The following is a 16,149-nucleotide window of genomic DNA, read 5'->3' on the forward strand; positions in this document are numbered from 1 at the left end:
CTAACCTTGTTAACCTTATATTCGATCCTCAGTGCAACTGTTAGGCCGCGAACGCACAGGCAGGTGGCTTGCTTAGCGCCTAGTGTCTAGCGCGTCACCTAGCGAGTAGCCCAGTAAAACGAACGTTCTAAAATGAACGCGACCGGCTGCACTGCGCGCTTAGCGCCTAGCTACTCGAATAGCCAGGATGAAAGCCGCTAGGCACTAGGCGCTAAGCAAGCCACCTTCCTGTGCGTTCGCGGCCTTAGTGAGCTTGGAGCCAAGAGCACCTCATCCACAAAAAACATTAATTTGCGTTTAGTTAGCGGTCCAATCGGTCGATAACCAACGAAAGTACCGAAACGCGTTATGACAGATGTCAATGTCGTAGAGCAATGCGCATTTTATAAACATAACCCTACTTTTTATTACAGAAATACTCAATAAATCGTGTAACGTGTATCTTGAGTCTAGAGTGAAAGAAATCAATATGTTTAAAATACCAGATTGGGAAGATGACGTGCCCAAAACTAAAACAACATTCACACAAAAAGTAAAGGTAAGTTGTTCCTTACTTGTGTTATGTGTAAACAGGCTTGTTCAACATTATTACTTGCAAGTATAAATTAATCAAACGTGTCCTAATATATCCAGCTTCCTAAGAATTACGATATTCCTGTACCCTGTTATTACGTTATTACAGAAAAAAGAAAAACTCGAGAATCAAATAAAAACATCAAAACCAAACCATGTTGAGGAAAAAAACAACAATGTCCCTGTGAATGGCGCTAACCAACCATCAAAAAAACGCAAAATAGAAAACAAAGTTATTAAAAAGACAAAAAATAACACAGTACCTAATACAAAAAAGAAGAAAACTGAAGACGAATATGAAATACCTGAAACAGAGAACTTTGATGAAATACTATTAAACGCTAAAAAGAAAAAGTTCAACGCAGTCATAGAAAATGATGCCAAGGAAGACTTGTTATTCTCTGAACAGAAACAAATCACTCAAAAGAAAAATAAACTTAAAAAGATCCTTAATAACATAGGTATAAATGATAAGTCCACGGAAAGAGTAACAAATACAAATAATGAGATCAGTGAGAGCATTCCTGTCAACCCCAAGAAGGCTAAATTGCGATCTCTATTAGAAAGCAGTAGTCATAGAAACCCTATTAATGTTAGCAAAACTGGTAATAAGCTGAGGGACAGAATGTTGGAGCGGTTAAAAGGTAACTTTTGTCTATTATTATTAACTCTAAATTAAACTTATAATAGACAAGGTAACAGCAAATAACTTCTTCTTTTACCTGGAGTTCATGAAGCACTATATTTTCAAATGTGAGAGTGATCAAAACATATCAATTTTTTAAATAAATACTCATCATAGCCTTTAACCTCATGAATGCCGCTAATTAGAGAACAATAGAAAATCCATTGTTTCTCGCATAGATGCGCACCAGCATACAAGGGGTTAAAGAATAACATTTGGGATTACGAAACTTGTATGTAACATCACTGCATTTATGTAAATTATATTTTGCTGCATCGCTTTGTTCATAATAAACTCAGAATCCTCTATAGACATACGCATGTGGTTGTCTCCAATCCTGATATGTTGTGAAGGTTTAGATGTATAACTTACTCCAGGCACAGTCAGACTGGCCATTACTAACATTTTGATTCCTTTCAGCCGCCCAGTTCAGGTACTTGAATGAGAAGCTGTATACATCTTCAGGGTCTGAAGCCCAGCAGTTGTTCCAGAGTGACCCGGCTGCTTTCCAGACATACCACCAGGGGTATCAGTTGCAGGTCAAGAAATGGCCTGTCAATCCACTTGATGTTATTGTCAAGAAGATTATGAAAATGTAAGTTAGTGACAGCTGAATATCTGTATTCTAATTTCTCATAGTCACAAATAGTTTAAAAAGGGTTGAAAATAAAGAGCAACTTTTTTTTATCTGTGCTGGAAGGCATTACAGGACATTACATCCTTTTCACATTTAAATTTCTCTAACAGGCCTAAAACCCATCTAATAGCTGACCTAGGCTGTGGCGAGGCAGCCTTATCTCGCCGTGTGCCTCACAAGGTCCGCTCCTTCGATCTCGTGGCGTCGGCTCCCGGCGTTGAGGCGTGTGACATGGCCCGCACACCGCTGCTGTCTGCATCAATGGATGTTACTGTGTACTGTTTAGCGTTGATGGGCACGGATTTAACGCAGTACCTCGTGGAAGCTAATAGGGTACTGAAGATGGGGTGAGTTTGTTTTCTTCAGAAGTAACTTTACGAATCTATATGAAAGCAATAAATTATACTGGATAGCGTTAGTTAGGTTTTTTTTATTTATTTGTTTCTATATTCCTAAGGATCTGAAATTGGTACTTTTTTTTAAATACTTGAGAATCAAAAACATGAGCTAGTAAGAGTAAGTCAAGACCTGCAAGGGGAAGCGCATTATAACTTAAAATAATTAAACAATTAACTAATGTCAAAATTATTATTTTGTATACCATGGCATAGTATAAAATACTTCATCCTAACTAATATTATAAATGTGAAAGTAACTCTGTCTGTCTGTCTGTCTGTCTTTTCTTCACGCCTAAACTACTGAACCGATTTGTGTGAAATTTGGTACAGACATAGTTTGGAACTTGAGAAAGGATATAGGATAGTTTTTATTTCAAAAAAAAAAAAAGTATTCCGGACATATAGCGCCATCTATTGGTCAAACCAAAAATATGCCGGAAGTCACTATTCCATGCGAACGAAGTCGCGGGCAAAAGCTAGTAAATACATAACCCGTGAATCCGGGTTTTCAGCACAGACTAATGATCTCTCGTCAATTCGCGGTTATTGCATAAGCAGGCTTGAACCAAAACTCTTCCTAATCTATGTATTTTGTCCACAGAGGCCACCTCCTAATAGCCGAAGTAGAAAGTCGGTTCGACAAAGTGGAGGATTTTGCTAAAGAAGTAGAACGGCTCGGCTTCAAGCTCAAACAGTTGGACAAGAGTAACAAAGTGTTCTTCTTTATGGAGTTCAGTAAGATCCGTGACCCGCCTGTTAAGAAGGCCAAACTACCCGCCCTGACGCTCAAACCCTGCTTGTATAAGAGACGGTGAATAAAATTGTTAATGGTATTTTATTTTTATTTTCTTTTACCCCTTAAAATATAACTGAAGCGAAATTGCGTAAAGTTTGAAGTGAAGAGGCTTGTAACGGAATAAAACAGTCAATTTCAATAATATTTTATTATAAAATTAACAATAAATCTTGATAATTAAACAGATCTGTTTCTTCTTATTCTATTTTTGAGGTTTTACTTGATTGAGGTCTATGTTTCACTTACAAAATAATTATCACACACTTATTAGAGAACCCGCACTACATTATCTTATTATTTTATAAGGTGCCGACCAAATTATTACATATTTATTATTGTAGTTAATTTCTTATTAAATTCAATTCAAAATTTATTTGTTTGTACAATAATATAAAGGCATCTATTATTACCAAGTTCAGTTCATCAAATGTTGTACTTTGAAATCACAGTTTGCCTTTCTACAAAAACTCGTAATCGATTCTGATTAAATAAATATATTTAGGCTGCCAGCCCGCGTCCGATGATCGGTGCCCGATTTATTGTAGGACGCACTGACAGCAAAAGTGCAACGCACGCGTCCTAAAAAAAGTCGGTCAGAAAATCCTGCTCAAAACATCCTGTTACAATGTCGTTCAGAAATCGGTCGAAATATCTGTCCTACAAAAAGTCTGACGTGAACGGCCAACCTTAGTTTTGATCTAATCTTCTGCTAACATAGTTATACATTAAGTTCTTCCATGACATCTTCAGCCTCGGCTCGTAAATTTTCCACTTTTTCTATGAGTGTCATCTGTAACACATAAGTTATTTATAAAAGCTATTCTGGTAAATAAGGTCTTTAATTCCAAGCGAGTTGACATAAAGCAGCAATTTTCCTTTCTATATTTCGATCCGGTAACAAAGTAGTCGTACAAGTAGTGTGAAGTGAAACCGTTCAATTTTTTATTAATATCCTGCTTACCCTAGCAGAGCTGATGAGTTGGCTGGCAGCAGTCCGCGACAGATGCGACACGGCCGACATCAAGTCGTCCACTGAAGCTTTCGCCACGTCTTCTATGCGCTTGTAACCTGCCCGCAGTAGCTGCATCGCACGGGCCTGACCAAAATATAAAGGGATTACAGTTTAGCTTCATAGGATTCGATACTTATATCGCTGTTAGCCACGGCACTACGTCATTATAACATGAAAGACACAATTATACAAAGTATGGCAAGGTTGCGCAGAGTGCCATAAGTTTGCGCAAAGTACTATAAATTTGCGCAAAGTACCAGAAATTTGCGCAACGTACGAGGAGGTTGCGCAAAACTACCACATGCGTACTCATAAACTTAGTTCACATTACCTGCGTTGATCAGCAGGTAATGTGAACTAAGTATAAACTTATTTAGTTGAGTTGTTGATACGAGAAAAAATATGTAAGAGATTTTCAAACCCACCTTCTTAACAGACGGCAGTTCCATGAGCTGGTGCAGTTCAGGTGCTGCACAATGCTGCAGCCTGGAAGCCAGTTCTCCGAGCAATGCTCTGAACATCCACAGGTGTTGCATCTCTTCGCAGAACTTCTGTGCACAGGACGCGAAGGCTGCTGATGATGACATTACTGATTGTACTGTGCCGCGGGATAGACTGTATCTGGGGGAGTGGGATGGTTGTAGAAATAGGTCTTATAGAAGTATTCGTACAAGTGAGTTTTTGAACTAGAAGTGCTTATAATTGGATGTAGTAAAAATTTACAGAAATCCTAAAAATATTTGCCAAAATAGTCTTCTGAAAATAAGATCCATGTTTAAAAAATCTAAATCTAAAAATAATGTTTCCCATTATTTATTGGAAATCCAATAAATAAATAAAGTAACTGACTCCGATACCTTCTATATGCGCTGGCCCGATATCTAGCATACTTATATTCACCTATCAGAAACTCCACGCTCATACAAATAAGACTCAAATCCCAACTTACTTGTAGGCGACAGCAGGGAACGGCACTTGCTTCCACAGATCGTGTAACATGAGCGCTAGATAGAAGCGGCCCAGCACTATCTCTGACACATTCTGTATGGGCTTGCCGGTCATCATTCGTACGGCGTTGTGTTCCGTTATGCCCAGAATTTTTGCCGTTTGTATGCCTTCTTCGTCTAAGTTGCAGTACTGGAAGGAATGAGATATTTAAGAGTCTACGTGTCACCAATATGCCTCTTGTGAAATACACTTATTGTTAGCCACATCTCTTTCAGATTTAATATTTTTTTTGCAACTTCACTTTTTTTGGACCTTGCCCAGTTTGGAAACTAAAAAAAAAGCTTTTTATTATTTTAACGGATTCTCCAAAAAAGAGCAGCTTCTGAATTCAAATGTTTGTTTTTACTTTAACCTATCTACTTCCAAGGCAAAAAAAAAACGAAACATAAATCGAGAGTCAATTATATTACCCCAGACAGGTATACAAGATAAGTAGTTGTTCAAAAATGCACAGTTCAAGTAATGTTTTGGGCTTACCAAGGAATAATAATGCGAGTAATCAGGTCTAACTCCGGCAGCGTCGTGCGGCGTCACCAGGTACAGCAGATGTAGGCTGCCCATCAGCACCAGACTCCTGGCTGCACGCTCCAGGTCTGAGAGTAACTGCTTGGCGGTGGATAGGTCCATGCAGCCTGGTAAGGTATATTGAGCTCTATTTGTAGGGTCGTAAAGACGATAGTTTCATGCAACCGAGTGATATTTTTTGATAATTTTTGCATGAAACTTATGACAAAATTACTGTTAACAATGAATAGGTCTTAAGGTCATAAAGTGAAATTAAACTCTGTACGTATAACCAAAAGAGCTTCGATTAGAGGTCGACTTAGGCTGGATACTTGTGTCAGTGATCAAACTATATTGAACTCAGAAAATAAATAGCAGCTGCCTAGCGGTAGATAGATACAGATACGAGACATAGGTGTTTAATTGTTAAGTAACATAATATACATTCGATAATGGACTCTATATACTTAGGCATAAAGACTATAACTACTCATTTTCAATTACCTTTTATAGCCGCATTCCCCAGCTTGCTGACAGTGAGTTCGCTATCATTGTACACGTAACAATCGTGTTGGCTCAAGTGTGACGCGTCTTTGCTCCCGGCCGTCTTGTTCGCCACTTCTAGAGCACCCGACTGCAGGAGAGTGCGGATGGAATCGTCGCAAACCGCTTTCACGTCCACTGGGTTGCTAAGGGGTTTTCCAATAAGTTTTTTAAACTCGTGCCATATAACTTTGCAATTATGAAGTAAGCTAATCTACTCGCTAGTGCGTGTGTAGTTGTACGTACTTATAGACATCGCCGAGAAGTTTTGCTTGTCTAAAGCTGGCTGCCAATTTCGCAAAAGTCAGAAAAGTAATAAAAAAATACTATACGCATGCGTGAGGCTTCAAATGGCTAACATCATAATTGCAAAGTTATGCGGTATAAATCATTATTACATCTCTTTTAGATATAAAAAAAAAACAAGAGAGAACAGAGTCAACAGAGGTCCTTGAACAGAAGATACTGAATTATCACAAAACTACATCGTCTTTATAAGTACGAGTGACTCACGCATCTTCATCCCCAGTGACGGCCAGCAGCGTGCAGCCCATGAGGACATGCAGCTTAGGCCGTGTACTCGCCAGCCGCAGCGCCACCGCGCTGAGCGCCAGCGCCGCCGCGGCCGCGCGCAGCCCGCTCCGCGCGGGCGACACGCCGCCGCGGAGGACCGACTGTAAGCGCTCCCAATTGCGAGACTCACAGATTATTATGCTCTCTCCTGTTAAAGAAGACTCATATAAAAAACCAACTCTGTCTGTAAGCACATATAAACTGTATATACATTATATATTATAAATATAAATTATAATTATATGGCTAGTTAAGAACAGAAGTGATCCAAGTAACATTTTTGACAAAATGGAGCAAAGTCGATTTTTGGGACTTTTGAGTATGAAGTGAGGTTGTGCAAAAGTAACCCAAGTGTTATTCAGTACTTTTTCAAACAAACTCTTTTATGTTACGTTTCTGTATTTCAACAAAATATTTAAATATAAACACAATTATATCAATATTTTTATCAAAATTGCATTTACTAAAGAAAAACAGCTATGAAAGTTTGAGTTATGTTTATATCTATCAAATAACAAACATATTTTAAATCATGTGCTCAACATAATTATGATATTCATAAAAACGCATTTCTATGAATATCTCAACTTTAAAAAAATGCTACTTGGATTCCTTCTGTTCTTACCTAGCCATATATTATATTATATAATAAACTGTATATAAATTATATATTACTTATTACTATACAGGGTTACTGGTAACACACTAGCAACCTTGCAGGACTGTATTACTAACATCATAAACTACAACTTTTGTTCTATGACTTTTTATAAAACATACACTTCTGGACACATCTATAGGCCCACCTTGTATTTTCAGTTTCGTTTGGTCCTAGCTAAATTTTTATATTAGGTCGAGCAAAAGGTTTTTATGCAGTTTTGAACCTTGCACATTCACAATTTCATTCAATAGTCTTTTTTTGAATTTCGAATACAGAATTGAAGGAAACAAGAGACAATTTGGAGCCCGCTTGTTGATATCAAACAATCGATTACTAGGAAAACTTGGTTTTATTGGTTTACTTGGATTTAATTCTTGAAAAAGTGATTGATATCTTTGGTTTTGCAACAAACATTACTTATTCTTAACATTAAGGTGAGGTTCTCTCAATAATCTATGGATACTTCACCTGAAGTCGCCGCCCAAGCTGTGGTCCGAAATGTTTATCGGAGGTACCTAGAGACTGGCGGCTTTGTTCGTCGCCAAGGAAGGCCGCGATCTCGGGTCACAACTGAAGGAAAGGATCGTTTCATCGTGACGACCAGCTTGAGAAATCGTCACCTTACCTCCATTGAGATACAAAATCAACTTCGTGACTTCCATGGAGCATGTGCAAGCGCTCGAACTGTTCGGAGAAGGTTAAAAGAACGCCAAAACTAACGCGAGCCCACCGAACAGCGCGCCTTCATTTCGCACGCAGTCATTTAAATTGGACACAGCAAGATTGGAGCCGTGTACTCTTTTCTGATGAGTCTAAAATTGTGTTACATGGCAATGATGGAAGGAAGAAGGTCTACCGACGTAAGGGAGAGCGTTTCGCACAATGCTGCTTTGAAGAGAGGGTTGCTTATGGCGGTAGCTCATGGACTGTCGGTGGCGGTATATCCGCGAGCGGCAAAACTCAACTTGAGGTTGTTACAGGACCACGGCTGCCAACATTAAATGCTGAAAGGTACATTAGTGAGTGCTTAGAACCCCACGTGATACCATACACGGACTATGTGGGCCCAAATTTCCTTTTTATGCATCATAATGCAAGAGCCCATGCGGCCGGCATCGTCAGGGAATATCTTTGGGATGTGAATATCACAGTTATAGACTGGCCAGCCAGAAGCCCAGACATGAACCCCATTGAGCACATGTGGGACGAGCTAAAAAGACGTGTTAGGGCTCGTCAGCCAGTTGCCCAGACGATGCAGGAGTTGAAAACTGCCATGAAGAGGAATGGGAGATGATCCCTCAAAATTTCATAGACCGGTTGATAAACTCTATGCCTAATCGTATGAGAGCTGTAGTAGATGCCCATGGAGGCAACACGCGTTATTAAATTAAGCCTTTATTTGATAAAACATGTTTTTTATTCAAAAATCAATTGCCTTTAACGAGGCACATATCCGACTTGTTAGGCGTAGCTCCATGTCGTATGGTATTCTGAATTCAAATTTAAAACAATACGATCGAAAAAGAAGGTAAAATGTATCAGGTTTAAAACTGCATCAACAGTTTTTGTTCAATCTAGCAATAATATTTCGGTAGGGGCCATCGAAACCTAAACTCTAAGGTGGGCCAGTAGATGTGTCCAGAAGTGTAATACATTTGCCAAAAACAAACCTACAAGATTTCATTGTTCTATCTAACACATTTCAACTCTATTTTGCTATAGTGATAAAATTTGCACGCCCCCACCATTTCTTCACCAACTAATCGCCCGATCGAAACCAGTCGAGCGATTAGTCGACCTTAGAGTGTGTGGACGAGTCGAGATTATCACACATTACAATGAATTCGTTTGGCGTAGAGGGTTTGCACTTTTAGACGGAATGCAAGATCTTTACCTACCCACGCCTCCCGCGCACTATTCTCGTAGCTAGTCATACTTTTGAATTGGTAACAAGTCAAAAAAAAAAATATCGTCTTCACGTACTGTGTGCCTCGGTGGACGACCACTATCCTTGATGGCATGCCGGAATTGCCCGTAATCTCGTAACCGCTGTGTGGCGGCTAGCATTGTTACTCAGCGAGGTGTAGGGATGTTTGGGAATCGTATGGCGTATTGGCGACAGGCTTTCGAAACATTGTCATCACACCTAGCAAGCATTCGCACCATTTCCGTGTACTCGACATTTGAATATCGATACGCCATCCTGTAAAGATAATTACGTTCGCACTACCGAATTTCGCTATAAGGACACGTATGAGGCGACGCGGGCGCATAAAAACGACTGACGGCCGCTCGTAAATAGGTCAAGTTCAAACGCTCCCCCGCCGCCCGAGCCCGCTCCCCTCCGCTGTCTTTTGTACTACTGTTTACCTAACTAGCACTTTCTTTTGCTTCCCATAGACTTCGTAAATTTTAGAGCGTACACTTGAAATATTTTAATTTTTGTGTGAAAATTTTGATGAACTAAAATCTGAGAATTATTAAAAGTCGTAGAACAAAAGTTTTAGTTTATGATATTAGTTATACGGTCCCGAGAGGTTGCCAGTGTGTTACCTATAACCCTGTATATACTACTAATAGTGGCACATTACCGGTGTCACAGACCCCCTTGCGTCCGGCGCGGCCCGCCATCTGCCGGTAGGCGCCGAGCGAGATGAACTCCCGCCCCACTAGCGGGGCGCGGATGATGACGCGTTGAGCCGGCAGGTTGACCCCGGCTGCGAGGGTTGATGTACAACATAACACTGATATGGCTCCTGACCTAGTGGGGTTATTACAAAAAAATTGGTTAATACGGTCGGCGCGTGGATGAGGGACCAACTGCAACATGTAGGTACATGCAAGCCGCTGTCGCCGTTGCAAATGATATTTGCAAATCTTTGGCACATCCTGACAATCAACCTGACCAAGAAGTTTTGAGTTACACAAGTGAAAGGAAAAGGTTCTGGCTCATCTACATAATCTAAATATTTTGATCTGAACTTTTGATAGACCCAAGATTGGTGGGAGTCATCAGAACTTGATTTTTTTTTATTTATTTATTGTTTGAAATATGGTTACAGTTATATAAAATACAATTACGTTTCTTCATATCTCACCTCATTTCAGAATATGAGATACACTTACCTATAAGCCTGTTCCAGCAGTATTCTTTCATCACTAGCGAGTCCAGCATGGTGGTAGGCAATACCGTACCGCACAGCAGCCGCGAGCTCAGCGTTCGCTCCCTCCGCTCTGAGCGCGCTCTCCAGCGCTCGTCGCTCCGCTTTCTTGTGTGCTATCATTTCACTACAAATGTCAGACACGCTTAAGGTCCAGCACCCATTGAAGTATTTTAGCTAAATGATAATCCCAGATTTTGTAGGGAGAATATAAGGGAGTAAATAGGGGAAGTGTATATGTCACCGTAAGATTACAAACATCGTTAGATTACAATCTATCTCGAGAGATTGTAAACTGTCGAATTATTGTAAACCGTAACATCTGATTGCAATTTAACGCATTATTTTTCGCTATATTATAATCTATCGATGAGAAATTGTCAAATTGTCAACTGTCCGAAAGCTCTCCCTGATTGGTCAGTCTTTTTGTAAGATCGAGAGCGATGTAGAGCGGTCAAATTGTCAACTGGCGTAGAACGGAATGCATCTTGCGCGCTGATTGGTAGAACGTCAAAAAAGACAATGTTCTTTGCAACTCCCGGTGTCACAGCTCTTTGACGTGCAAAAATAAGTGACGGTTTAATTTTTTATAAAATCAAAAATTGTACTTAATTTTTAAGACTCAAATTACACACAATTAAAAATTGTATTAAAAATTGAAGTTAGTGACGAAAACGAATCGCTGCAAAACCGACTCCACGTAGTCTTGTCTGCCCTACTCCTAGAGTGCAATTCAAAACCGCGTAGGCGCGGAGGGGCGAGGCGGCCTGCGAGCTGAGGCGCAGGTAGTTTCAGCGCTCGCCGCCGCGGCTGAGGCTGGCCGGCTCCGCCGGCCAGCAAGCCGAAGCTGCGGTGGTGAGCGTGAAAACCATCTGCGACGATAAGCCCGCATGGGACCGCCGGAGCCCCGCAGCGCCGGAGCCGTGACAGAAGTTATGCTTGCTGCATGTTGCATGCTTACTTCCATGCTGGGTCAATTAATATGGGATGTGTTATATTTTAAACAAAAAACTCAGTAGGTACGAGTTAAAAAATTAGAAGGTAAATAAATATTTTTATGATGTCATTTAATAGTATTTAAGAAGTTTACTGTTAGAATGCATGCTACAAATTTAGATGCAAAAAAATAACCATCATGCTGAGTTGTATTTAGAGTGGAAGATAACTCGTGGCTAAGATAGTATTATTTAGATGCTCGACACTTTATTAATTGTGGCTGACTTAGTAATTTAGAAGGCAACATACATTTTTGGGGGCGAATAATGATATTAAAAAGAAGCCTGTTTAATTAGCACCCATTTTATTTTATTTTTAAATATAAGTTTGCATTTGAAGACAAAATACCTAACTGTATTTTTATAAGAGTTATTTTTATATAAATTTAATACTTGAAGAATTTTTGAAGAGCATTTATTTTATTTAACTGACACCTCTATTTCATTCCTAACTCTACGGGAACTCCATGGGAACAGAACGGCTGGTCGTGATTGGTCGATCTTACAAAAAGACTGACCAATCAGAGAGAGCTTTCGGACAGTTGACAATTTGACAATTTCTCATCGATAGATTATAATATAGCGAAAAATAATGCGTTAAATTGCAATCAGATGTTACGGTTCACAATAATTCGACAGTTTACAATCTCTCGAGATAGATTGTAATCTAACGATGTTTGTAATCTTACGGTAACATATACATAAGAGAGTACATTATGGTTTGTATTATTAGGGAGTAAATAGGAGAGTGTATAATTAATAGAGTAAATAAAACAGTTCATAAGGGTGTGTATATACGGGAGTAAGTAGGGGAAGTTTATACATAAGAAAGTACATAAACGAGTGTATAAAGAAAGATGCATATGTACAGTGTTACAAAAGTATAAAAAATATGGTAAGTATATAGTTTAATCAACTGACCGTCTCTGCAGTTTGCACAGCAAAGCGGTGACGTTCTCGCAGTTCCTCTTGGTGGAACAGAAGACCAGACAGCTGCCTTTAGGCACCACCTCCGACACCAGCCCGCCCAGGAGATCAGGATCTAGTGCCGTTGCTGCTGCTGAATACTACAATAACAAGATATAGGCTTCCAACATTTTCCAAATGAGTCACAGTTTGAAATGTTAATTTACTTATCTATTCTTTGCTAATTAAACACATTTTTTATTTTAATTAATTAATGCGTTTAGATTTTATAGCTTTTCAGAATTGTACTTATGTGATTTTTATTATTAATTTATATACAATTTTGATAATTATTTTACCCAAAATAACACTCTTTCCTTTTCCCCCTACTTACGTCATAGCTGAGCTCTCTATCAGGCACCACCTCGACCCCCGTAGGCCCCCAAACGATCTTGTGCAGCACATCCCCTAGTTTGACGTACTCCGTCAGTTCCACCGGACGAAACTGCCGCGTGAACACGTCCGCGCGGAGGAACCGCGCCAGTTCCGGTATGTTGCCTATTGTGGCACTCATGCCCACGATCTGTATGTCTTCTGAGAGATGAAGGAAATAGTGTGAAGATAAGGAAAAACCACTTATGATTAATTTGAATAATTTGTGTTAAAGGTAATGAAATTCTGGTTATATAAAATTTAATAAATATACAAATATATATAATTTGTATTAAAATTGATGAGTCTTACTTCACGATGGGAAAAAAATGCTCTAGGGAAAAATCATTGAAAACAGGAAAAGAATATCACAGCATCAGGAAATCCATATTTTTTTGTGATTTATGTGGGAACTTACGATTGGTAAATATGACAGTAGTTAATAATGTTTCAAGTATACCACCACGACCTTTCTCGCCAATTAAATGTAATTCATCAACCTAAAAATCAAATAATAAAAAATAACACAAATAAATAAAAATAAAACATAATTTAAAGACCACAACTTTGGCCAGTAGAGGCAATTTAACTATATGCTTATATCATACCACAATTAATCCAATTTCGTTAAGTCGGTTAAGCTCGATCAGGCTTCTGACCAAAGCCAGTCCTTTCTCAATGGTGGCAATATAAATACTGTTCTTCTTGCGTCGCTTCTTTGGCGGTATATGACCTTTGCCTCCTGCATACTCCTCTACTAGGAAGTCTAGCTGAACCGCAAATGTCGATAGTGCCCAGATCTAGAAGAAAAAAAGACTCTTGTGCAGCATATAATTGAATCAGTTTTCTTGAAAAAAAAATTAACTTGTGTTGTAACTTGCCACAGTTTCTATGAACAATGGTTTTCACAAAAATCATTTTTGAATGGCCTTTCCCATATAAACATTTTCAACTATCCTTGTTACCAGTAAGTACCACCTAGAATCTTAGGTATAACTACATACTTTTTATTATTTTATTTATTCATTTAGGTGTGCCAACAGCAATACATAACTAGTACAAAAATATTTTATCATATTAATATTTTATAGTTGTTTGACCAGTAGAAAAACACAGCACATAAAATAATTAAAATAATATTTTCTTTCAATAAAATTAAATAACATGAATTTATGATGGTTTACCGATTGGTGGTTTGAGACTACTACTTAACTAGTACACACACACACACACACACATCATCAGCCTATAGCAGTCCACTGCTGGACATAGGCCTCTCCAACTAGTACACAAATGATATTTATTTTAAGTAATACTTTTGTTCCATTCTTTTTTGCAGTTATACTCGCAGATTACACCTACCTTCTCCTGCACAATAGCCACAAATGGCAGTATGAACAGTGCATTCTTCTTCCTATTAAGCACTTCCCTCAGCATCAGTACTTCAGCCACCAGGGTCTTGCCTCCACTGGTGGGGAGAGCATAGATCAAATTCCGCCTCTCTCGCACCGAATCCAGACTTAAACATTCTTCTTGCCATTCTAGAGATAAGACAAGTGATGAGGCATTTCTAGTAGAACATAACCTATATACAATATAAATTAATAAATATAGAATTTAGAGTTCACTGTTATACTTACCATAAAACTTTTCAATATTCCTATAGGTTTTAAACAAGCCTTTAGCAATCATTGGCAATCCATAAAAGGTGTTAGCTGGATTCACTTCTGTTTTACTTTTCTTTTTGGAATCATGTGTATTCTGGTGATTATGCACTATTTTATCTATAGCATCATCTTTAATGTCTAGTAGAAATGAATCTCTGGTTTCAAATAAGGAACTGTTATTCCTTATAACTTCATCAAGGTTGCTAATTGATTGATTTACTATATCAAAGCTCTCTTCTATATCATTTTTAAAACTCTTATCTACATGATTCAGGTCAGATTGTTCTAATTTCGAATGAAACATGTCATCTGAAATGTCTTCAATTTCTACAGGATTTGCTTGATTTTTTGTAGAACCATCACTTATTTCATAGATTTCATTAATTTTACCAGTACATACGTTTAATGACTCCCATTCATTTCTCATAGAAGATTGTAATTCTTCACATGGCTCTGGATGTTTAAATACATCCGGGGATAATGGTATATTGCTAGGAGAACTATCAATATCAGAATCACAAATGCTCCGAAATTCTACTTGATTGCACGGTAAAAGTGGAGAGTCACATCTTTCTGGCGTATTCGACCCACTTCCAATATATTTAGCACTAATTGGACTGCAGTCTTTGAGTAAATCTCTATTCTTCGAAGTTTTCCTTAAGTTTGTAGATAAAATCCTCCCAGTACCAAGTCGCCGGCGTTTTGGTGTAGAAGTTTCACTTATTTTATTTATAGATTGCATTTCAAATAATCTGATTTAAGCGCATTTTACAAAGAAATTGATTAGAATATTGATCAGATTTTAGTATTTACATTATAATGGAACCAAAATACAAAATCAAAACAAGCAGACCGCGATGTTATGTTTTGACTTTTGACAGCTTTGAAGTTTTTGGCAGCAGAAACCATTGACATATAACTATAGGGACAGGAAATGTCACGAAAAAAACCTGCACACCTACCCTCTTATTATAAAAACTGCCGCAAGTAGTGGTTTAAACCAGACTGAAGACGTCTTGGTTTGTTACGGTACTTACGATAGTCTTTACATCCTTATTACAAAACGTAGACTAAGAGAAGACTGTTTGGTACTTCGATTTGTCTGTGGTTCAAATAATATACACAGATTATATGCAACAAATATTTAAATCATTCGTTCAATCGTTCCGAATTCTATGCGCCGTTCCTTTTTACATTATTTTTTAAGTCCATTTTGATGAAAAATAAATAACTATGATACGAAAAAAAATATCTCTACAGTTGAAAATATTACTTTTTATTATTTAAAGGTAATTTTATATTTCTAATATCTTTTAACGATATACATGATCCAATTATTCTCTTTTAAACAACTATCGAGTTTGCGCGTATAACGGAACGTCAACGCGCGTATCCGAGTTATGTTTTGTTTTTAGGTTAGAAATAACTTGGATTATTTTCATCCCGATTTAAATGATTAAATAATAACGTTGTGCATCTAATTAGAACCTCTTCAAAATTAAGTGCACAATAACTTACACAGAGAATATCGTGTGCATTAAATTACCAAAAGAAAATGAAACAACACAAAAGTAGAAAATTATATTTTATTCCGATGT

At 38.2% G+C, this 16,149-nt stretch overlaps 2 protein-coding genes across 2 annotated transcripts; one reads left to right on the forward strand and one right to left on the reverse strand.

Moving 5' to 3' along the window:
- Positions 1-342: 342 nt before the first annotated feature.
- Positions 343-3,126, forward strand: LOC124632367 (ribosomal RNA-processing protein 8). Its single transcript, XM_047167182.1, has 5 exons — positions 343-538; positions 683-1,217; positions 1,679-1,853; positions 2,006-2,242; positions 2,895-3,126. The coding sequence occupies exons 1-5, from the start codon at positions 470-472 to the stop codon at positions 3,106-3,108; spliced, it is 1,230 nt and encodes a 409-aa protein (XP_047023138.1). The 5' UTR covers positions 343-469; the 3' UTR covers positions 3,109-3,126.
- Positions 3,127-3,222: 96 nt separating this feature from the next.
- On the reverse strand, positions 3,223-15,439 carry LOC124632366 (helicase POLQ-like). The gene is made up of 15 exons (XM_047167181.1): positions 14,525-15,439; positions 14,247-14,425; positions 13,493-13,684; positions 13,303-13,384; positions 12,847-13,046; positions 12,468-12,613; positions 10,517-10,678; positions 9,982-10,151; positions 6,670-6,877; positions 6,118-6,302; positions 5,587-5,741; positions 5,051-5,238; positions 4,527-4,722; positions 4,051-4,185; positions 3,223-3,879 (listed from the first exon to the last, which is right to left on the reverse strand). The coding sequence occupies exons 1-15, from the start codon at positions 15,291-15,293 to the stop codon at positions 3,808-3,810; spliced, it is 3,039 nt and encodes a 1,012-aa protein (XP_047023137.1). The 5' UTR covers positions 15,294-15,439; the 3' UTR covers positions 3,223-3,807.
- Positions 15,440-16,149: the final 710 nt, after the last annotated feature.

Source organism: Helicoverpa zea, chromosome 8, assembly GCF_022581195.2.
Source record: "Helicoverpa zea isolate HzStark_Cry1AcR chromosome 8, ilHelZeax1.1, whole genome shotgun sequence".
NCBI lineage: Eukaryota > Metazoa > Arthropoda > Insecta > Lepidoptera > Noctuidae > Helicoverpa > Helicoverpa zea.